The sequence below is a fragment of the Triticum dicoccoides genome, chromosome 1B (assembly GCF_002162155.2).
Source record: "Triticum dicoccoides isolate Atlit2015 ecotype Zavitan chromosome 1B, WEW_v2.0, whole genome shotgun sequence".
Lineage (NCBI taxonomy): Eukaryota > Viridiplantae > Streptophyta > Magnoliopsida > Poales > Poaceae > Triticum > Triticum dicoccoides.
Window position 1 is genome coordinate 501630638 of NC_041381.1, and position 24729 is coordinate 501655366.

Below are 24729 nucleotides of genomic sequence, written 5' to 3' on the forward strand. Positions count from 1 at the left end.
GACCAGTTCTATGACTTGTGGTGTATTTACCTCTTGAAACAACCATCACTTTTTTTTTTTTTGAGAAACATAACCATCACTTTTTTTTTTGAGTGGACAACCATCACTTCTTTTCCACCCAGAAAAACTATCAGGCCGAAGATGGACCAAGGAATCTTTTGCTCAGGTCCATGAAGCATCTCGTGGCCCAAGAAGACATGCTCCATTCGCCCATTACTCACTGACCTAAGGCCCAGGGAGCCCACCTCCCAAGCCAAACCCTAACCCTGCCATCCATATAAACTAGCCTCTCCATTCGCCCTGTCCAGCCTCTCCCCGCAGCCGCCGCACCCCAGCCCCTACCCCGCAGCCGCCGCCGCCATGGCCACCACCGCGCGCCCGCTCGTCTCCGTCAAGGCCCTGGACGGGGACATGGCCACCGACGCGGCCGGCGTCCCGATGCCGCACGTCATGAAGGCGCCGATCCGCCCCGACGTCATTACCTTCGTCCACAGGCTCGTCTCCTGCAACAGCCGCCAGCCCTACGCCGTCTCCCGCAAGGCCGGTCACCAGACCTCGGCCGAGTCCTGGGGCACGGGTCGCGCCGTCTCGCGTATCCCGCGTGTCGGCGGCGGCGGTACCCACCGCGCCGGGCAGGGAGCCTTCGGCAACATGTGCCGTGGCGGACGCATGTTCGCGCCCACCCGGATCTGGCGCAAGTGGCACCGTCGCGTCAACGTCCGCCTCCGCCGCGTCGCCGTCGCCTCCGCCCTCGCCGCCACCGCCGTCCCGGCTATCGTCACCGCCCGCGGCCACCGCATCGAGTCCGTCCCCGAGTTCCCGCTCGTCGTCTCCGACTCGGCCGAGGGCATCGAGAAGACCTCCCAGGCCATCAAGGTCCTCAAGCAGCTGGGCGCCTACGCTGATGCCGAGAAGGCCAAGGACTCCGTCGGCATCCGCCCCGGCAAGGGTAAGATGCGCAACCGCAGGTACATCAACCGTAAGGGCCCCCTCATCGTCTACGGCACCGAGGGCTCCAAGATCGTCAAGGCCTTCCGCAACCTCCCTGGTGTGGATGTTGCCAACGTCGAGCGCCTCAACCTGCTCGACCTTGCCCCTGGTGGCCACCTTGGCCGGTTCGTTATCTGGACTGAGTCTGCCTTCAAGAAGCTGGACGAGGTGTACGGCTCCTTTGAGGCGTCTTCCTCCAAGAAGAAGGGCTTCGTGCTCCCAAGGCCTAAGATGACCAATGCTGACCTTGGCCGCCTCATCAACTCTGATGAGGTCCAGTCCGTGGTGAAGCCCATCAACAAGGAGGTGAAGCGCAGGGAGGCCAGGAAGAACCCTCTGAAGAATGCTGCTGCCGTGCTTAAGCTCAACCCCTACTTCGGAACTGCCCGCAGGATGGCAGTTCTTGCTGAGGCAGCCCGTGTCAAGGCCAGGAAGGAGAAGATCAACTCCAAGAGGACCAAGCTCAGTGCGGTATGCCACTCCCTAACCTTTGCCATCTGTTTCATATCATATTACACATGATTACAGATAGCTTATAATACTCTTCAGTAATTGTTGAATGTTCGTACTAAGGTTTGAGTAAGTCTTTATGTGTAGTTGTATGTAGCATGACTTGAATTTTGGAATAGCGCATGGTGATTTCAGTTTATGATGATAACAATTCTGCACATTTCCATATGTTTGTACCGTTGTATGGAATGCCTGATTCATCGGTAGGTTATGATTAGTTACTTTATTATGTTAACAATTCTGTGTGCTTGCTTTATGGAATGCCTGATTCATTGATAGGTTATGATTAGTTACTTTATGATGTTAACATTTCTCCGTACTTCAGTTCATAGCTGCATGTTTAATGTTTGTATCCATAACGAAGGTTCTTGATTTGTTAGTCTTATTTGATTTGTTAGTTCATCAGTATGGATGGTTGTGTTACTCTTTGTTCCTTCAAAAGACACCATGTCTAATTTCTTTTCGTGGCATGCCATACTGAATATATGATTAACCAGTATCCAATATGATTGGTTTGTGAGCATTGTATGCCACTTGTCTCGGTTTGTCTTTAAGCTTGATTGCCATTTTACTTGTCATGTTACTTTTAGTGCTGAATCTTCTTGAAGGACAACTGATTGTTTTTGTGATATTGAAATCTGAGGCAATATTGTTTAACATTAATCATGACTTCATTTGAAATCTACTGTTAGTGCTTTGTTTGTTACAAGCTAAGGTTTGATTGAGTTCGTAAGCAAATGTGATATTGCTGGTTAATTATTAGCATTCTCTGATTTCAGATGATTGGATGCCATATCCTGCATCTACTATTTGTTATTCTCATACTGATGAAGGAACACTTGTTATTGTAGGAGGAGGCATCTAAGATCAAGGCTGCTGGGAAGGCCTGGTACCAGACGATGATCTCTGACAGCGACTACACGGAGTTCGACGTCTTCTCCAAGTGGCTTGGCGTCAGCCAGTGATCATCTCGTTGTAGTAGCAGTTTATCGTCCCTAAAGTATGATTTTGTCATTACCGTGTCATGTAATCGATTATCCCGAGTCTGAGACATCGAATGCTGTTTTGCTAGCTGTTTATCTGGAGTGTTTTATCTGTGGACGCATTTTGCGAGACATGTTCTATGGCATGCTTTACCGTCGAGTCGTTAGTTCAGATTTTGAGTTGCGTTTTTCATATATATATATACTCTGTCGTAATGCCGTTTGATATTGTTTTCCCAGTTTGTACCTCTTATTTAGAGGGCCGTTTGGTGTAATGCCATGATGTGGTGCTGAAGGAAACATGGAACAGCAAAGAGAAGCTGATATTTTCTGAACTTGGTTACTACTTCCTGGGGTAGTTTAATTTAAACTACCTTAGGAATGGAGGTAGTATTTGGGTTGCGGGCATAAAAGGCATGAAAAGCTCCAGGTTGAGAGCAAGTAATCTGAACATACATATCTGATCATTCAAATTTTGATTGACTGACTAATAGTCATCACAAGCCCAGGATGCACACACAAAATGGATCTGTCGGGTTTCTCCCATTAGCTAACCAAGCAAAATCAAACTTAAATAATATAGCAATCACTTGGGTCTAGTTTTCTAAGAGTCGCGCAGAGTAACAGTCCTGTTGAACACGAGCTTCCCGGGCCTCGAGTCGGTGTCCACAGCAAAGTAGCCTGGAATTCACATTCAAGCAAGTCAGTTGCATCACAACAGATACAGCAAAACATTATACAGAGACAGGTTGACAGAGTTTACCAAGGCCGCTCAAACTGAAACTTATCACCCACAACGGCGGTTGCAAGCGACGGTACAGCATAAGCGCCCTTTACAACCTCTTTTGAGTGCGGGTTAAGGTCACCCAGCCAATCTTCCAATTCGGCAGGATTCTAAGAGAGCAAGAAACACATAAGTACAACAGCGAGGGAAACTACACCTCTGATCAAGAATATTTTTACGGTTTCCCAACTCCCTAACTAGATTTTTAAGATTTGAACGAAAAGATTTAAGTGGCCAGCTACCTTAGGTTTAGAAGTCCTTGAGGGGTCATACTCAGCTCGAATTTCAACAATATCATCTGGAGTACCACCAAAATAACCTCTCTGCATTTTATAGGGAATGCATACCTATATCAAATTAAATTGACAAGCACCAAACTGTAAATATGCCAATGTGGAGTTGAATAGTCGAGTAAATCCAGATCAACTTTCTCCACAAAAGAACAATAGTTCTACCTTAGCAGGGCAGATTTACCAGGAGCTAGCCCATAGTAATCTTTCGAGTCCTTACGGCGAAAATCAGTTTGTTCAATGTAGACAGTTCTTGAGAAAGGGAACCTGTAAAAAGGTGGTGCATAATATTACGAAGCACAAACACAAGGTAAAAATTATATAAAACATCAAAGATATATTTTGAACCTATAATATTTCACAAACAGAATTTTGAACAGGTTGTGCCATAGCAACAAAACTTATTCTTGTCATCATACACTCGATGAACAAGAGAGGCACCTTGTAGTAGGACGAAGCTTCATCAGCAGGAGCATCAGGCCACTTCTTTCCATCAAGGTCTATGATCTTTTCCATCTTCTAAGTTAGTTATTACAACCTAATTTAGCAAAACGAGGCACCGTGAATGTGCTAGGAGCTTCTAAAAGGCTGAAGACATGGAGTGATTTGCAGCAGGAACCAGATGCCATACCCTTAGAGGATGCACAACAACCATGGCCCGAGAAGCTGTTTTATTAAGTTCTTCTCTGATATGATATTCAAGACGGTCGACACGAATCAAGCTACTGTCACTGCACATAAAGAATATCAAGGGCAATCATTAGCAGAAACATAGATTTTGCGATTGTGCGCCTGGCTCAAAGCACAGTTCATGCCAAGTCATTTGTTCACTTACCTTCTTGTTATCCCAATTCCACAGATAAATGAATTAATTGCAGTTGCTGACACTCCCCGTCGCCGCAGTCCTGCCAGTCCATTCAAATTTTTGCATGTCACCGTGTGCCTTGCGGCCTCCATTCAAATTTAAACATTGCAAAAAAAATCTGAAAATAAACATGCATGTTCGCAGCACATATTAAGATAACCCCTAAAAAATTCAGATCAAAATTCGAAACATATATCGAGAAACAAAAAAGAGAATTCTATGTACGCATTTTTAGACCAAGCAAAGCTAATCAGAACTCCAGACTGAAGATGGAAATTAAATAGATGCAGAGAAGAAACATTATTTCCAGCAGCAAGGGAAGACATGACTAAGATATGTAGTCAGTACATAACCAGTAAACATGGCCAGGAAAGGATAGCATGCAAGCAGGAGAAAATTGCTCCAAATGGAGAACAAATGTTATTACCTCAGATAACAATTGCCATTCCGCTCTTTAGCCAGTCCAAAATCAATAAACATAGCCTGTATCAGATGAAGAATTTAAGCATAACATTCCATTTCTCATGGAAGTGGTACATGGAAATGCTTTTCATGAAGATTATAAATACCTTGGCATGACCGATATGAAGATATTTATTTCTCCAAAAAAAATGCAAGGGAAACTGGGAAAGCAATATCACACATACCATAAGGATGCATGACACAACAATGGACCATCAGCATCACATGACAATAGAAGCTCATCTCACAAGTGAAGGTTCAGGATTTCTTTTAGATAACTTAGCAAGCGGCCAACTTAACACTTTTGTCACATATAAGTAAAAAGGATGAGTTGACACCAAGTATTGATGCATGAGTTAATGAGGGCCCTCCGACTCAGCTATGAGGATGTTGCACTTCTACAAAGAGCAGTTGTAGACATGTTGCAACCAAACATCTGGACTCAACGTTAACCAGAAACTACATGGCTGGTTGCAATCCTGGCCCAGTAAGACGATTCCTTGACCAAAGGATCATTGGATGATAAACAATCATACAAAAATTGCTTGAGGTGGACTGGCTAATCAAAGGACCCGGTGTGTCTACCGATCTCCAGATCTCCCCAGACATCTCTGCAATGGTGAGAGATTATTTTGAAGAAAGTAGTGTGTTGAATTATGAGTTGTATTGAGCTGAAATATTGCTCCATTGTTGAGATAATGTCACTACCATTATAGTCACAATGAGACTGGTCATCATATCGGTGTGCTATCGATTCACTGAGAGGTTTGAGGGAGAGATTCTGTTCTGGCAATAATGTAAAGTGTGTGTAAGTGTGACGGCAGTGTCCTAACTGAATTTGGCCATTTCCCTCTTTGTGGCAATTTGAAGGCAAACAACAAGAAATCCAAAATTAAACCTAAAGACCAACGGTACAATCTGTTAAACATCAGATATCAAGTCTGCCGTACGTATCCAACATACTCGGGTGACTTGCAGCATATCTTAGCAGGAGTCTTTGGTTATAGGCTAGGAGATGTTTATCTTCTGTAACTATAACTCTATCTCTTCCTAGCTTGATCTCCAAGTTGTAATCCCTCCTGTAATCTTAACTGTATGCGTTATCAGGACTCGCACCCCTGCCTATAATATGCACGATGTCCCCTCTCGACGAGGTAAGGCGTTTTCCGCTTCGTACATGGTAGTCAGAGCTTTTCCTTTTCCCATTAGAGCTTCTGCCGAACCCATCTAGCCTAGCCATGTCTTCCTCCGGCTCCTTCTCGCCTAGTCTCAATAGTCAGGTTATAGAGAAGCTGTCTCGCACGAACTACGTGCTGTGGCGCACACAGATCACACCTCAACTGCGCGGTGCCGGTGTCTTCGGCTACGTCGACGGCACCATCCCGGAGCCGGCCAAGCTCCTCGTCACCACCAAGGATGGCAAGGAGACTTCACCGCCCAACCCTCTCCACCCTATATGGGTACGGGAGGATCAGCAGGTCCTTGGCTACCTGCTGAACAACCTCACAAAAGAGGTCCTGGTCACAGTCACCACGGCAAGCGCGCTCTGGACGATGCTTGCTGCCATGTTCTCGTCACAATCGGCGAGCCGCATCAACAACATCAGCACCTCCCTCATCAATGCGCAGAAGGGTAACCTCTCGGTTGCCTCCTACTTTGCCACAATGCATGGCTATGCCGACGAACTGGCAGCGGCGGGCAAGGCCATCCAGGACGATGAGCTTGTCTCGTACATCATTCATGGATTGGAGGCGGACTACCAACCTCTGGTGTCGGCTCTCGACACCCGTGTCACCCCTGCAACCCTCGACGAGCTCTTCACCATGCTGTCCAACTTCGACCAGCGCATGGCCCAGTACCACGACTCCGGCGGCTTCAAGTCTTCTGCAAACATGGCGTCTCGTGGCCGGGGTGGTGGATCCCGCTCGCGTGGCTCTCCTCGCTACAAAGGGCGATCTGGTGGCGGTGGCGGGAACGACCGCGGCCACTCTCCTCAGCGCTCGGGCAGCCGAGGCCGCGGTCGCGGACGCGGTGGCAGCAACATAACGCGCCCGGAGACTCCAAGGTGCCAGATCTGCATGAAGCCCGGTCACACAACAAAAGATTGCTGGTACCGGTATGATGATGATGATGATTCTCAAGACGATGACAAGGTGGCTGCCGCCGCCGATGACTCCTACGGCGTTGACACAAATTGGTACGTTGACAGCGGGGCTACAAACCACATCACGAATGAGCTTGAGAAGGTAACCATGAAGGAAAAATACTGCGGCAAATATCAGATCCATAGTGCCAGCGGAGAATGTATGGGAATAAGTCACATCGGTCATTCTATATTTCGTACCCCTAGTCGCAAACTACACATTAAGAAAATCTTGCATGTCCCTAGTGCACACAAAAATCTTCTTTCCGTCCATAGAATTGCTATTGATAATCATGTTTTTCTTGAATTTCATCCTTTTTTCTTTTTGATCAAGGATCAGGCAACGAGGAAAATCCTCTATCGAGGTAGATGTGTTCGAGGGCTCTATCCGTTGATTCTGGAGTTTAGAAGATTCAATAAACAAGCTTGTGGTGCTATCAAGCTTTCGTCCACATGATGGCATGATCGTCTAGGACATGCCTCTTTTTCTTAGTTGAAAAGTTGCTTAGGAAAAATAAGCTCCTGTTTGTTGGTGAGCGTCATGCTGAACTATTTGTGATTCATGTCAACGAGCTAAAAGTCATCAATTGCCGCATCCCATCTCTACTAGTATTTCTACCAAACCGTTGCAACTCATTTTTTCTGATGTTTGGGGTCCAGCCCCTACTTTTGTTGGTAGACACACCTATTACGTCAGTTTCATTGATGACTACAGTAAATTTTCATGGATCTATCTCCTTAAGAGAAGATCAGATGTGTTTCAAGTTTTCCAAAACTTTCAAGCGCTTATTGAACGCAAAATTGATAGCAAAATTATCGCTGTCCAATCCGATTGGGGAGGGGAATACGAAAAGCTAAATTCATTCTTTCAAAATCTTGGCATCTCACACCACGTGTCATGCCCGCATGCTCACCAACAAAATAGTTCCGCTGAACGCAAGCACATGCACATTGTCGAGGTTGGTCTTGCTCTTTTAGCAGGTGCCCCCATGCCTCTTAAATTTTGGGACGAAGCTTTTATCACCGCTGTTCACATTATCAACATGCTACCCAGTCGTGTCATTAACAATGAAACTCTTGTAGAAAGACTTTTTCACACTAAACCAGATTATAAGTCTCTCCGTGTTTTTGGGTGTGCATGTTGGCCCAACCTTCGTCCATACAACACTCGCAAACTCATGTTTCGCTCAAAACAGTGTGTTTTCCTAGGATATAGTGCCCAGCATAAGGGGGTCAAGTGCCTAGATGTCTCCACTGGCCATGTCTACATTTCACGTGACGTGGTCTTTGATGAAACCAAATTTCCGTTCGCCGACCTCCATCCCAATGCTGGTGCACTCCTAAGAAAAGAAATCCTTCTTTTGCCTCCTCATCTCACTAGTTTTGATCAAGAGGGACCTAATATAGATGACTTATTGTTGACTAACCCATCTAATGATGTGCATGAGTTTTGTGTTGATGGAACAGAAGAAATCCGTGCGGAAACTGAAGAAAACGCAGCTAAAACAACGCCATATTCCATGTGCTTCACCAGGGAAGACAACTCGCCCTCGGGATCCGCCCGGCTGCAGCGGATCGAATCCGCGTTGGGATCGCCTCCTGATCCCGCGTCAGGTGCAGGCGCCTCGAGATCGCCCCCTGCTACCGAGGCAGGCGCAGGCGCGCGCGCCGTGCCTCCTCCAGACCCACGTGCCGGTCCCACGGGGGACAGGCACACTCAGGCGCACGACGCCCCGCACCAATCAGGCGGTACGAGGTACGCCAGCGACCCCGTGACGTACACGCGGCGCGATGGCGCGCGACGCAGGGAGGGCTCGACTGGCGCGACCGACGCCGTGACCCAGGTGGATGCGCCATCATCACGCAATGATGGGCTGCATGCACATGCAGATGCTGCACCGAGATCCTCTGTGGCCATTCCAGGTGCTCCACTTCAACAAACAGCCGCAGAAAATCCATCAGGATCGCTCTTGGGATCTGATGTGGCACATGAGCAGTCTGGCGGATCCTCTGTGGCCGATCCGGCTGTGTATCAATAGCGGCGTACACGTCTGCAACAAGGGGTAATTCAACCTATTAATTACAAGCATATGACCAAGTATGGTATGGTTTGTTCCACGGGTGAACCAGGTGAGCCTAACACCCTTGAAGCGGCACTATGTGACGAGAAGTGGAAGAAAGCTATGCATGAAGAATATATGGCATTGAAAAGAAACAAAACATGGCACTTGGTTCCCCCACAGCAAGGTAAAAACTTGATTGATTGCAAGTGGGTTCTCAGGATTAAGAGGAAAGCTGATGGAACCATTGATCGTTATAAGGCTAGACTCGTTGCAAAGGGGTTTAAACAGAGATATGGCATAGACTATGAGGACACCTTCAGTCCAGTGGTAAAGGCAACCACTATTCGTCTTGTCCTGTCTATTGCAGTCTCTAGAGGATGGAGTCTCAGATAGCTCGATGTTCAGAATGCGTTCCTCCATGGCGTTCTGGAAGAGGAAGTGTATATGAAACAACCTCCTGGGTTTGAGAGTAAGAATGCTCCTTCTCATGTGTGTAAGCTCAATAAAGCACTATATGGTTTGAAGCAGGCTCCAAGGGCGTGGTATGCTCGCCTCTGTCACAAAATGCAAGCACTAGGTTTTGTTCCTTCCAAGTCTGACACATCATTGTTCATCTACAACAAGTCCAACACATGCATATTTGTTCTTATATATGTTGATGATATTATTGTGACTAGCTCATCTGATGAAGCAATCACAGGACTTCTTAAGGATTTGAGTGCAGACTTTGCTCTAAAGGATCTTGGTGACTTGCATTACTTTCTTGGGATTGAGGTGAAGAAACACAAGGATGGACTTCTCCTCTCTCAAGAAAAATATGCAACTAACTTGGTTAAGAAAGCTGGATTGCAGGGATGTAAGCCCTCACTTACTCCATTATCTAGCTAAGAAAAGTTATCTCTTGCAGAAGGTGAGCCTTTGAATAAAGAGGACAACACTAAATACAGAAGTCTGGTAGGAGCTCTTCAGTATCTCACACTTACCAGGCCTGATATTTCCTTTGCTGTCAACAAAGTCTGCCAGTTTCTTCATGCACCCACCAATGTTCATTTGACAGCTGCAAAACGTATAGTTCGATATGTTAAGCATACCTTGAGCTTGGGACTGAACTTCAGCAAATCACCATTCACTCTTGTCAGTGCATTTTCTGACTCTGACTGGGCAGGTTGTCTTGATGACAGACGCTCCACTGGTGGCTTTGCAGTATTTTTTGGACCAAATTTGATATCATGGTGTGCACGTAAACATGCTACCGTATCCAGGTCAAGCACAAGTACAAGGTGTTTGCAAATGCCACAATAGAGATAATATGGGTTCAGTCCATGCAGAAGGAACTTGGCATACAAAGTAAGCAGGCTCCTTGTTTGTGGTGTGACAACCTTGGTGCAACGTATCTCTCTGCAAATCCAGTGTTCCATGCCAGGACAAAGCATATAGAGATAGATTTTCATTTTGTCAGAGAAAGAGTTGCTCAGAAGCAACTTGACATTCGCTTTGTGCATTCCAAAGATCAACTTGCAGATGGATTTACAAAGCCTTTGCCTACAAGAAGTTTTGAAGACTTCAAGCGTAATCTCAACTTGATGAAGTTGTGATTAAGGTAGGTAAGACGTTTTCCGCTTCGTACACAATCTAATGTAGCAGTTTATAATCAGAAGTTCAGCAACAAAGAAATTTTTGGAAGGCGGGTCACCAATGTATTAGATATTAAAATTTTAATTTGAAGTTGCTATTTTTTACGAATTAATGTGCAAGGAAACAATGATATGTACATTAAGGGCGTGTTGTCCCAGGAAATAAAGCACAACTATGAAGCTAAATGAAACTCTTAGCTTAGATAATTCTGGAAGAGAAATTACAACTTGCTCTGGTCATATACAACTTCCTGCAACCTTATAACCATATATATCCATTTCCTCAAGCACCAATTGTTGACCATGACCTTTTCTCTATCCAAACAGTGCTTTCTTTGATCAATGTAATCCTGTCTAGCAATTGGCTGTTATTGCAGTATGCAGCTCGCTGTGTCTATATTTAAATCATTTTCTGCCTGCAACACTGAAGAACCAATACACTTCTTATTGTATTAATTTATTATACGCAAAAAGTAATCGATCATGGGAGTATCAAACGCTGATTTAAACATACGTTAGAGTACGACATGTCAAAGAATTATCCAACTATTTACTCCACCGGCCTTACTGTCAGTATATATATCTATATTCAGTTAGAAATTGAGAAGATCAACTGAGAATTACCTAGGTTGTATGAAGCATAAACCTCACAAAGCATAACTAATCATCGGAGACCTCAGCGTCTTAAAAAACATAATGCTTAGAAAATTGCCAGTGCTAGAAATAAAATAATCACATCTAGTACTCTGTAATACACACAGGAAATAAAGTTGAGCCAGTTTGCCACTTTGACAGAAGAACAACTGGTGAGCATGCCATTGAGCTATCGTATCACTCAAAGGCAAGATCCAGTGGAACCTGCAGGAACCAATACATCTAGAAGAAAAGAGCTGCCAATCGTATCACATAAGGGAATTGAAGTCAGGCCAAGATAAGGTCTGCATCACGGCCACACACATGCTGAGTCACAAACGTCAATCAGAGGAGTCAATCTGTGAGAGAAGCTTGTGTGTAGGTATTAGACAGTACCTGCATACCTATATATTGTTGTGATGGAAACCTTGGACTGGTAATGGATGGTTCATGCGGAGGGACAACATCTGTACATGTCAATTACACGCAGAAAATAATACGGTGGTTACTTATCTGAAGTAGTAACTCACAACATTTTAGCCATGCTGCAGGGCAGAAACTGTTGCATACTTATCAATTTCAGTTACTGTTTCAACTGGAAACATGCGTGCAGAATTCAGATAAGAAATAATGTCACCATCATCCAAGTGCACGATTGTAAAAATGTGGCAAGAAAATGAAAGATTTAAGTTAGGAAACCAGAATATTATTGTCACAGTGCTACATTTTTCAGCTTAGTAAAAACCCAAAAATGCTAGATCATTCAACAACTTCTTTGGAGCTCAAGTTAAAAGTTCAGGTTGCTTACATAATCTTGTTAGGAGAAACGACCCAATGCATGCGCTAACATAACTCAATCGTCCATTCATTCATTTGCTTGCATAGACAATAGAGATTGTAAGTCGATTTCTCCAATATGTCATGTCAATGGGATGGCTACATTACAAAGTCCGTACGGTAGAGAGAGCCTAAAGTTACTTAACACACACATAGACAGACACCAAGTGAAGTATATACATCACACCAACAACACCAACATATATAGAGAGAGCCTACCAACGAACGATGACGATGAGGAGGAACCGTCTAGTTTAGCTCAGTGACCTCCAGACACCAACCAAGACAAGCACAAGTAGAGGGGCCATCACCAGGAGCGCCAGCCAGAGGGACCTCCGCACGGCAGGCCGTCTCGCTGTCTCTGAAGATGAATCTCCAGGGCCAGGCACGCAGTCACTGTTGCGCACGAGTCCGTCCTGGTCGTGCCCGTTTCGACCCGAGTCCTGCTTCAGACCGGCTCCACGACGCGCGCGGCTTGGCATCTTCTTCTTCCAATATGCTGTTATCTGCACGGCACCAAATTTACCAAACAGCTCAGCTTAGCCACAGCTCGCGATACGGGCACTAAGCTATCCTTCCCCTTTCAAAACTGAAGAAGGCTTATTTATTACGTACTCCCTCCGTCCCATAATATAAGAACGTTTTTGACACTAGTGTAGTGTTACAAACTGGAGCTTGTCTGCAACTTCCACCGGAGAAACCCTGTAGCGCTTGAGCAGGAGGGATGTTATGCATCAGATCTCCAGCCTGAGCAAGACAGACATATTATGATGAGTAAAGTAAATACTAAGTAGACTTACAAAGTCTTTTTTCAAATCAAACATAACTCAACATACCATGGTTTGGAAAACTGCATCATTGACATGATCCTCCTCATGGTTGCTGGATGAACTTTCTGTGCTACAGCCTGCTGATTCGCCCTCACCTTGTTCGCTTTCCGAGTGACAAGCTAATATAGGCTGAGACGCCGATGCCCTCTCAACAGCGTACGCAAGCCGGATCCTCCAAGCCGGGGCGTTGGTTGATGAATGATGATGGCTTGTTGGAACATATGCTCGCTACGACGGAACCATCAGCTCGGAGTTGCCTCTTTTCCATGATGGAAGAATAACAACGTCAAATGTGCAAGTTAGATGGGAGCCACCTCCAGAAGGAACTATCAAAATAAATGTTGATGCGGGTATTTCCATCGATCATGACGTGGATGCAGGAGCGGCCATTTGTCGTGATCATGATGGAAACTATCTGGGCTCGTCTATCCTTGTGATCCACGGGATGCTTGATCCTGCTACGGTGGAAGCAGTGGCGTGTAGGGAGGCGCTATCACTTGCACAAGATTTGGGGATGCAACACTTGCTTGTGGCATCTGATTGCAAACAAGTCATAAATCATACTCCCTCCGTTCCTAAATATTTGTCTTTCTAGAGATTTCAACAAGTGACTACATACAAAGCAAAATGAGTGAACCTACACTCTAAAATATATCTATATACATCCGTATGTGGTAGTCCATTTGAAATCTCTAAAAAGACAAATATTTAGGAACGGAGGGAGTAGTATCCAGGAGGGCGGGGGAGGCAACTACGTTGGTATTGTCAGAGAACTGAAAGAAACTTCAAAAGGATTTATTTCTTGTAATTTTACATTTGAATCTAGAGCTTCTAATTTCGAAGCACATAAGCTAGCTAGGTAGGCATATTTGGCTGGGCGCTCCATTCGACACGAATGTAATCACACTCCACAACGAATAAAAGCCTAGCTATCTTTGCTAAAAAAAACTCATTACCGATTCTCAAAAAAAGGATCTACTCATTATATGTTCTAGCCTGCCTGGCTCATGGCTGGTGGCGTTGATTGTGATTTGTGAATAGTAATTAGTGATGTTAGGGCAGGTAGAAGAATGAATGTCTCTGCAGTGTGATTACTCAGGTTAGCTTAAGCCTTTGGATTGGGTAGAAATTTTTGTGATGTCATGGCACATACTCCTACTATATTGTAGCACCAGTGGTATGACAATGGCAGTGGTAGTTCAGTGGTCTAATTCTGGCACGTATCAGGTCCAATGAACGGGTAATTTTATATTAGGCCTATTTGGTTTTTGAGGCACTTTGTTTTATATTATTATCAAAACATAATAATACATGTAGAATTTTGGTTTGTCAACATTGTTAACTACTACCATGATGTGTAAAGTGACTTGCTTTCATTACCAAACTCATGTGGACAAGTTTCTACCTACGGCCTGTATGTTTTTCATAATATTTTCCAAAACATAAGACATGGATTTCTGATAAACAGGGTCATATGATAAATTCCGGCACTCAAAATGGAGCTCAGATGCAGATGTTGGTGAGAGAGAACCAACAACAGAATGATTACATCGAGCGGAAACAATGACAAACGAAACAGACTAAACAATGTAAATTATTCATCTTTCCAAACTACAAATGGGCCAGAAAATACCCTTCTCAGTCAAGATGACGCGTTAAGAGTTTAAACATAATTTGCTCAGAAGTCAATTGGCAGCGAGCACATCGAACATCTACCTACCTATCTTTGTTACAAGCCAACCTTTGGCCATGATTTATTCTTCTGTTCCCCAATGGAGCACCACCAAAATGATTTTGTTAGCTGTAGCCGGGCCGCTGGGGGTCATAGCCTGCAACGGCAAGCACCGTCTGAGGAAGGCTACTGCTACTGCCGACCTTTACATCATCCGCACGCTTCGCAGGCTTCTGCTTCTCGCTGACATACCGTGGGGGAGCCTTCAGTGGGTTAGCTTGCAGTTGCAGATCCACGGCGGCGTCAGAACCTAGTTTTCTCCTCTTGATGTCCGCAGAAGAACTACGGTTGCCGTCAGATACTGCACCCACCGTCACTTCACCAACTCTGCCAGCGTTTCTGCAGACCTGGCTATGTCCATAGTTAACGACAGGATACAAGGTGTGCGTGCTTGTCATCGATGGACTAGCGTCTTTCGCGGGCGGTTGCATAACTTGCTGTGCTGTAGCGTACTGAGCCACCATTGGGTTGCCATCTCGTGACTTGGCGGCAGCAGCTATCCTTCTCTTCATTCTCTCCTCGTTGCGAACCTGATTTTTATTTAACATGCAACATCTAGTTAGTCAGTGAGTGACATTTTGTTCCGACCAAGTATTGTGCATACGTTTCATATTGGGCAGGGTATGCAGAAATGGAGCCACCGAGTTGTGTACTTGCTTTTTTTTTCTTTCCAAGGAGATTTTTAACTAGGCATGTTAAGCTGAAAAGACATTCACCTTGCGCTGCCGGTACAATAAATTTCTTCGCTCCTTCGATCTTGAAATGGCGTTTCGAATTTCAACTTTATCCATGTAACCTTGTGGCCACAAGTCAGCAAGCTGGTGCAGAAAGATAATGCGAGCACGTCATGAACTAGTATAAAAGCACATGAGCTGGTGTATCTCAAACTAATATGTAACTCAGAAGCTTATGAAATAACTAAATCGGTGCAAAATGCATGATCCATGAAACACAATTAACAGAGTATAAATCTCTCGGCATAATCTTTAGCTCGTGCACAAAGGCATTTCTTTGACTTTGGATTACCTTGCTAGAAGTTTCCTCGACTACATACAAAATAACGGAGTGAGCCGAAAGGAATTATGTATTGGCTAGCTTAGAGACACACTAATCTTTAGCTGGTACACAGGCATTTGTTTGACTTTGGATTACCTCGCTAAAAAAATCTTGACTAAATGTAAAATAATGGAGCAAGCCAAAAGGCATATATTGGTTAGCTTAGAGACACCATCGTAGTCAATCGGATATTCGGATTATGATAACCAAAAGGGTGTATTACGAAGGAACCACATTTAAGTTCACCGCCAAGATCTTCCTGTGTGATTGTAAGTACCATGCCAGAAATGAAAAAGAAGTCTTTAAGGACCATTACTCCGTCAAAAACATGTTTGCATATTACATGTAGTACTCCGATAGGAAATAAGTGTCGTGGTTTTAGTTCAAATTTGAACTAAAACCACGACACTTATTTCCGAACGGAGGGAGTAGGTTCTTTCAACAGATGTTCCTAAAAAAAGGGATCCCTCCGTCCCATAATATAAGAACATTTTTCAAGCTAACAAGGGATCCCTCCATCCCATAATATAAGAACATTTTTCAAGCTTATTATGGGACGGAGAGGGTAGAATCCTAAATAGCTGCAAAACAGAAAGGAGGAACAGAAAAAGAAACATGTAAATTGGCAGGCCATACCTCTACATATAACTTACGACTCTGAGGGCCCTTGTCTTCATCCATACCCTGAAAAGCATGCGATTTTCAATAATTAAGCATAATCATAAGTTATATGGAACTCAAGGCTTCGAAGTGATACTAAATACGTATAGATCAAATTAAATAAGGCTAAAGGCAAGTAGCCTTTCGAAGCCACTCTTATTTCGAAATAACTGTACTAAGCTCCTGACAGGATGGGCAAAGATTTTATCTCTTCACAAAATACACACATGTACAATAGATAAAACCTAAAACTAAACAGAAAAATATCCCTTCCGAAGCTTCCAGCATTTCTGTAGAGAGAAAACTGGCCACTAGCTTCACAAAATACACACATGTACAATAGATAAAACCTAAAACTAAACAGAAAAATATCCCTTCCGAAGCTTCCAGCATTTCTCTAGAGAGAAAACTGGCCACTAGCTTCACAAAATACACACATGTACAATAGATAAAACCTAAAACTAAACAGAAAAATATCCCTTCCGAAGCTTCCAGCATTTCTGTAGAGAGAAAACTGGCCACTAGCTTTGAAATACTATCATTGAAGGAGATACACGTCTGCATGTCTATACCTCAACATAAAGATCATATAGATCACAGATCCTGTCCTCCAGTGGAGCATCCAGGACAAATTTGCCTTTTAAGGCTGTTTTATCATCAATACTGACACCCCCTTGAAAATCATGTGCTGAATCATCCCTTTGTTCAGTAACCTAAAAGCAAATGGAGGCAAAATTTTCTAAATTAAACTTCTGATGCATTGAGGAAATCAAAAGCTAAAATAAAATGCAAGAACCCAAATGAAGTGAATCCTGCACATCCTACTCAGCATTGCAGTCTTACCTTGGGCTTGGTGTCTAGACGTGCTTTGACCATTTCATAGATCTCAGTTTTCACTTGCTGGAACTTGTCAGCCTTCTCTTGTTTAGCGCACATACCCGATTCGACCATTTCTTTCATGTTTCTCTGAAGATACCAACAATTAGTGAAACTACGGTACAATATACAATTCAAAGCAATGCAAGACATGATGCAAGCAATATAAAGGCCATAACTGAAAAAATGACGCAATAACACAGTCAGATACTCAAGACTCAGAATATTGTTATACCGTGACATGCATGGTCAATATTGTTATACCGCCGCTATTTTCTGCTGTCTATGTTGCTTGTTCTCTCTTTAGCAATGAGAGGTGCAGAAATTGAAGAAGTGGAAGACCAATTCTTGTTGCACCATTAGTGGGTAGTTTTGCACCTGTTTGAATGGGCCAAAGCTCACCCTACCAATTTTTTGACGGTCACCAAACTTTTGGTGTTTGTTTACCAATGTTTTGGCATGCCAATGCCTCTTTGCCCACTCTAGTTTGTTTTTCATGGCAATGCTGGGCAACCCCGGGCTAGCAAAAGCCTGAACAAAATTTTGGCTAGCCAAATATTTGGTAGGGCAATCTTGGAAAGGCGGTCTCTTTCCAAAATCCAAACACAAGGTGCTGACTGAAAAAACCAGCTGGAGCACTCTTGAGTCTGTGATCATGATCTACTATTAGAGCCCCCTATCTTTTTTGCATGACAACTTCCCAAGGTGAGAGTTCGGTGAAGTATGTTGCACTCAAAGGTCCAGGTGGTCAATGAGGACTGCAATTCTTCGCATCAACCAACTTGGATGTTCAATCTACGAGCATATTTCTCATTTCATTTTTTGAGTCCTTTATTAGAACTCGTTAAATAACCAAGAGATCCTGGATACACTGAATTTTACTACTCATGATATGCAAGATATTAGAAGCAGTGAAAAGGGAAGGTCAGATTGCAAGTAAAGTTGAATGATAAAGAATCTCGAAGCAAGGAACTCACACCCATAGTGCATTGAGGGAAAGGGAACCATAAGTATTTATCTGGCTACTAGAGACGATTAATTAGATTTGCTCTCTTGCGCATCCTTCCTTAAATAAACTATCTTCACTAAGCACAATTTATATTTATATAATGCAGTCTCTCCACTGTTTCCTAGCCAATCAAAAGAAGACATGTGGATAAAAAATATAGTTCCTTTTATCATGGAGTCTGCTTGTTCAGTTACACGAAAGCAATTTTAGTCGACTGTCAGTAGCATGATTATTGTACAGATCAAAAGATCAAATCCAGTAAGCTTGACTTGCTGCTTAGTTCATCCACATGACTTGAATTAAAAAATGTAAACTATTATATGATAATGCATAATCACATAACTACGCCAAAAAAATGTGTTCTTATAAAAATATATCAGCATGCCAATAGCCATCCAAAATGTTATTAAATTCATCCACAAGTACCAAAAAAATCATATTCATGTCTGCAGCATGCCTAAGACCCTAACAGTAGGTGAATACAAAACTGGAACTAAAAAATGGCTTTCTCCTAATAGTAACCGTGCTAGAACTCATTCAAAGCTGCAAGTGAACTATAACTATAACAAATAGAAGACCTACTCATCACAAATTCCTCTAAATTCCTCCGGATTCAAGATCAAGACGATGGACAGTAAGAATATTACAAAATTAACATTTTTTGGGAATCTGAAACTCACAAAAAAAAGGATCATGATGCCATGCTTGAACACGTACTAAAAGAATTAAAAATTCGCTAAATCAATACAACAATGCACATACTTTAATCGCTGCCTCTACTCACCTTCAGTGTCCTACGCTGCACAAGGTGCCCCACTATGCCCATGAGGCGATTGATCAATTCATCTTCTGAGATTTTACCCTGATTTGCCTGCATTTATCAAGAATTCACTGTTGTGAGCTGCACAGTAAGTTAAAACTGCCACTATAACCGAGTGCTTTTACTGAAACACACAACAACAAGCACAGGCTGTACTTTTCAAGCTTCTACATTCACACGGTGAAAAGCAGCAGCACAGGAATTTAAGGTGTATATGCCTACATCTCTCTAATCTCAAAGAGTAAACTCAAAACTGCAGATTTTATGTCAAAACTACCAAGGAACTACGTTAAGGATTACAGTTTGCATTTTGGATAACTACAGATATAATTATTGAAGACAGAGGTTCTGAACATGAGGAATCCTCCTCCCCATCTGTTTTGTGTCGGTGCTTGCAACTCTCTCGAGGCATCCCAGCCTGCCGCCACCATCCCTGTTCCCATCCGTTCTGGATCTGGTGGCAGCGACAGCTGTGACTACCGTCAGGCTACCCTCCACCTCAAGCCCTCCCTCTTCCTATTGTTAGCCGGCCATTGCAGCAGGTTAGCTTCACTCTCCCTCCTCCCTCTCATCGACCTGGCTGAGTGGTGTGTGTTTCTTGCCAGATTACTGTTACATGCATGAATCTCTTGCTTGATGGTTCGTGGCTGAAGCTGAATGCTCCTGCCAGATTACTGTTACATGCGTGAATCTCATGTTTGATGCTTCATGATGCATTGTGTACTGTCATCTTTCTATATATAGTTGATGTCGATGCATGGCAGCACTGCTTTTGCTACATTCTTTATGGGTGTACAGTGTCACCTCAGCACTCGCCGAGGTGGTGTTGTGGCTGTGAGGTACCTCACTTTTAAATATAGGCTACTGATTTTATGAAATCTAGCAGCACAGATATAAGAGAAGAAAACTATAGTTTTAGCAGAACAAGAAAACCACTATGTCCAACGGCGTATACACCGCTCAGTCTTGCTACCGGGCAACCTTCCAGGGAGCGAAGGGCTGCCACTCCTGGAAGCTCATATGGAGGAGGTGGGCGCTGCCAAAAGTGAAACTTTTCCATTGGCTGGCAGGTCAAGATCGCTGCTGGACCGCGGAGCGACTAGCACGTCGTGGCCTGCAGCACCACCGCGGTGCCTTCCATGCGACCAAGAACCGGAGACGATCAGGCACTTGATGCTCACGTGCCCATTCACTAGGCAGACATGGCATGAGGTCCTATCTTGGCTGCGCTTGCTGGCGCCGGCGCCCGAGCACGACGACTCGCTCATGGACTGGTGGCTGCGCGCGAAGGAATCCACACCGCCAGCGCTCCGCAAGGCGCTGAAATCCATGGCGCTTTTGGTGCCGTGGATGATCTGGAAGCATAGGAACGCGTGCGTTTTTGACCATGTGAGCCCATCGCTCAATGAGCTTGTCGACAGGATCAAGGACAAGGCCTGATGTTGGGCAAAGGCCGGGGCTCAAGGGCTCAGGGTCGTTTTGCCATCATCCTGGGATGTCCACTGAGCCCCTGACGGCTGTGTAAACCTGCCTCCTAGGAGGATATAAATTCCCTCTCTTTCCAATGCAATGAAACGCAAAGGCCATTTGCGTTTTCTCAAAGAAAACCACTATGTATGCCTTGATGGGTTACTGTGTTAAGCAGTTGTTTTGTACTCCAGAACCAAGACAAGGTCCCATAATTTTTCAGAAAGTAATTTAAACATCAATAAAATAGTACTAAAGTCTAACCAATGTTCTATGCAGGTTAGGAACAGTGTCAGCTGTGAGTTTTTTTTTCCAAACTCACAGCAGCAGGGGGAACACCCCACCTGAAGTCCAGAATTTTATCTAAAGCCAAAGTAGCAACACAGGAGGGACTACAGAAGCATTTAACTCTGACGTAAAATATGGTGTAGCAGAACATACCGATAACCTTGCGACCTTAGCAAGTTTTTGTTTTATTTCTTGAGGCAGTCTTCTTTTCACCGCTCCTTGACAATTTGGATCAATGTAGGGAACATCAAGAGTATGTGGTTTGTCTGTGAGGAGGAATATCAAGTAGCAAACACTAAAGTTACTTCCAGAAGTGCTTCAAAGTAAACAATTGAATATAAGAATTTGTATACAAGGTACGCACATTCACCAACGATATTTTCAAGGTCACGAATAGCTCGCTCGAGTCTGGTACCCTTGGCCTTAATACCTGAACCTTCTATGCGCCTGTTTGCAGCCAAGTGCTGAAAAGGTAGCACAGAATATCATAAAACAAAACTAGTGCATACAGATAGCTGAATCCACCATACTCACAGTACCAGTTCCTCTGATTCTTACCGTTGTTTGTGTCGAATATACGTTGTCTGTTGTAGTCAAGCCAGGAAACTGATTGACACCATATTTTTCTTTGGAGCGCATTTTCTTTGGCAAATCTGGCTTCGCCACATTAGAGGATTTTTTCAATTGGAGATCAAGTTGCACTGCAGCATCCTTCTCCAAGTATGCTGGATAAGGGTTTGTTGCATTAGTTGTTGACTTACGAGCAAAATCAACAGCCTGCGGCACTGCAGTTTTATGCTTGTTCAAGTCCTTTATTTCTGAAGAAGGTAATGAAACACCCTTACTTGATATCTTCGGATGTGATGCGTACTCAGCACCAGTTGCATTCTCACTGGCATTCCCTTTCTGCATTCTTCCAGGGGAATTACTTTTATTCGTCAACGGTTTGTTGCCTTCAGAGTGATATTCGCTGTAAGAACTTAAGTCGCTACTTGCTATGTTTTTTCCTATTTCAGCATTTCTTTTAGGGGCTTTTACAGGCATGCTGCCTGGTGCAAGCTCCTTGCTATTTTCGATGTAAGAATTTGAAGAGTCTCTTCTTCTCCGTTTCTTTGGTACAACATTTTGTACTGTGCCATCTGGTACAACATTTTGTACTGAGCCATACTCACTGCAAAACAAAGCTGAAGTAATGTCATTATTTATGCCCTATAACGGCACATGTATAAAGCATGTACGCAGTAAGCTCGAATTGCTGCTTAGTAGTTATTATATCACCCACCATGATACAGCTATGAAGAATTAGCACAGGTAAGACTCAGCACAATGCCTTATATAAGTATTTTGTGGGCTGATTGGAGCATAAATTGTGCAGCTCAATAGTTGCAAATCAAATAAGTATCAGAAAAATTACCTTTGTTCCAATTTCCCTTTGTTCACAAAAAATCCAGTGTGCTTGGTTTTCAAATTGTCAACTTCAAAGTACTCATCCTACAAATGCAAGTAATAAGCAATCACAATGGCTGCTATTAGCCCGACATCTTCAAAAATTCTGACCATACAGCAATAAAATTGAACTCGCTGTCTAACATGGGAGCAGGAAACATGTAATGTATCATTTTGTCCGCACAGAAACTGACATCAGTGTATTCTAACAAAACTTTGAGCTATTGTCATGCACCGCTGAATAAGTTTTTCGCAAAATCCTTCCAGGCAGTATACTATTGTACTATGTACACTAGGATTTGACTGTTCTTGCAATAAGAAAGAAAGATAAGAAATGAGCGCATCATTCTCAATACTGGTTAAAAAGGTCAGGTGAAGTGCTTATCCCTAAGGTCAGCCTGGGCACAAAAATCAAAGACCGAACCCGTAAAGACCAAGACCGAAACCGAAGCCATAAATACCGAACAACAAAAGATCAAATTAAATTCGGTCTGTCAGAATAAGAAGACTGAAGTAGCTTCGGTTGAATCGGTCGTGTTGTTGTGCTAACTGAATAACCCGAAGTGACCGAACTACTAGGTCCTCCACACCAACCGCCAGCCCATTACCTATCAAGCCCATTCGTTACGGCCTCGAGGCCAAGTAACCCACTTGCCTTGCGTCCTGGCTCGCGAGTCCATGACCGGCCGTCCCCATCTCATCTCATCCTCTCTCCTAACTCCCAAACCTAGATGCTAGCCCGCATTGTTGACCCCCACGCGTCGCGCCGCTGCCACCCACCGAGCCACCTCCCATCCTCAGTCCTTCTATTTCCACCTCTGTCCAGTGCTCCACCTCCACCCCCGTCCGCTTCTCTCGTCCTCCAACATCTGGTACTCCACCTTCACGCCTGGTCGCCGGATCTTCTCCAATGTCCGTTGCTCCACCTCCCATCCTCCAACATCTGCTGCTACTCGCCGCATCCCGCCTCCGCCGCCCATCTTGCAATACAAGCACGCCCGTTCTCCCGTCCTATTTCTATGTGTATGCTGAAGAGTTTAATCAATGGATCAATTTACAAATTCGGTCTATTTGGTCAGGACTGGATTCTAGATGGTATAGACCGAAGACCGAATAGAGGAAAACCGAAGTAATTTCGGTCATCAGTTTGGGAAGACCAAATTTCTGGAAGACCGAAGAGACCGGACCGAACAAACCGTAAAAACCCAACGCCGGAGCTTACCCTAAGGTTCTATATAGTCTTTATGTTTAATAACCAATTCAGCATCATCCAGGTAATTGCTAGCATCCAGGTAAGAAAGTACTCTGAAGCAATGAAAAAACTAACCAATTCAGCGTCATCAATGAAAGAATCTTCGGTGTCATACTGATCATCATCAGGCACATCACCCAAATCTTCTTCATCGCTACTATGTTTGCCCTGCCAAAGTGCAGTATGAGGACATGGGGCAAAGACGTTATGCACATGGTGTATTAAGTAAAAAAAATGCATCTCCTCTCTTGAGATAACAACATGTGCCTTACCATGTAAAGGCGCTCGATTTTCTCAATAACTGCATTGAACCGATTTGACTGTGATGGATCATTTGGGTCGTTTTCTGTTGGATGTACCTGACTCAAAAAAGATGAGATAGCCTCAATATCAAATACAACAATGATCCAACTGTTTTGCAACAACAAAAAACTAATTAATCTATCTATCACATGTGAAAACAAACACAAGATAGGCTGATCAATCCAAAGAACGGGTAAGTGCAGCAGCTGCCAACGTGAACATCAAGGATGATAGATAACGCATTAACATTTTCCATATACTGTGAACTACCAACAGCAAATTTTAATTAGAAAACGGCTTGTGTCTTGTATAGTGCATATCAAAAGTAAGCAATTTCATTTTACAGTAGCCATCTCATCAGTTACCCTGAAGAGTTTTGTTGATTTTTCTTCAGGTTTTTGCTCCACTTTTGGTGGAAGCGTGTATATGTTTTGATGACCTGGAGGAGAAGCGAAGCAGGCATAATCCTGCCTCCTTGCAAAGGGTTCCACCGTCCACGACAACACCTGATGTATGCCTTATCTTTATTTTACATCTCCTAACTTTTGCTGTGTGTACTAAATTTCTCTGCTGCAAACTACTTGTACGCTCGCTCTACATAGACTAACATTACTCCTCACCTGGATACAGCAGGATTGATCAGCCCAGAAATGCAGTAACAGTTGTATCTAGCTAGTCTCCAACATACAGTATTATTATGCACTAATAAAATCCCAATTTCTCCATGCCTCCCACTCGAAACCCCTCGGTTTGCAGGCTTATCGGCGCCCACATAGGTTAGGTGTATGCATACAGC

At 43.9% G+C, this 24729-nt stretch overlaps 2 protein-coding genes, 1 long non-coding RNA gene and 1 pseudogene across 3 annotated transcripts; 1 reads left to right on the forward strand and 3 right to left on the reverse strand.

The window, feature by feature from the left end:
* Positions 1-298: 298 nt before the first annotated feature.
* Positions 299-2684, forward strand: LOC119344662 (60S ribosomal protein L4-1-like). The gene is made up of 2 exons (XM_037615042.1): positions 299-1461; positions 2352-2684. Exons 1-2 carry the CDS (start codon positions 361-363, stop codon positions 2463-2465), a joined length of 1215 nt encoding a protein of 404 aa, XP_037470939.1. The 5' UTR covers positions 299-360; the 3' UTR covers positions 2466-2684.
* Positions 2685-3025: 341 nt separating this feature from the next.
* Positions 3026-4436, reverse strand: LOC119307372 (annotated as a pseudogene).
* A 7803-nt stretch (positions 4437-12239) lies between these two features.
* On the reverse strand, positions 12240-13293 carry LOC119307380. Its single transcript, XR_005149287.1, has 3 exons — positions 13031-13293; positions 12810-12941; positions 12240-12700 (listed from the first exon to the last, which is right to left on the reverse strand). It is a non-coding gene; the product is annotated as an uncharacterized LOC119307380 (long non-coding RNA).
* Positions 13294-14499: 1206 nt separating this feature from the next.
* Positions 14500-24189, reverse strand: LOC119350512 (ubinuclein-1-like). The gene is made up of 14 exons (XM_037618308.1): positions 24097-24189; positions 23903-23989; positions 23706-23798; positions 22347-22423; positions 21778-22103; positions 21491-21657; positions 21297-21396; positions 21086-21198; positions 19142-19228; positions 17316-17438; positions 17045-17185; positions 16449-16496; positions 15473-15574; positions 14500-15286 (listed from the first exon to the last, which is right to left on the reverse strand). The coding sequence occupies exons 1-14, from the start codon at positions 24187-24189 to the stop codon at positions 14822-14824; spliced, it is 2022 nt and encodes a 673-aa protein (XP_037474205.1). The 3' UTR covers positions 14500-14821.
* Between the last annotated feature and the right edge of the window lie 540 nt (positions 24190-24729).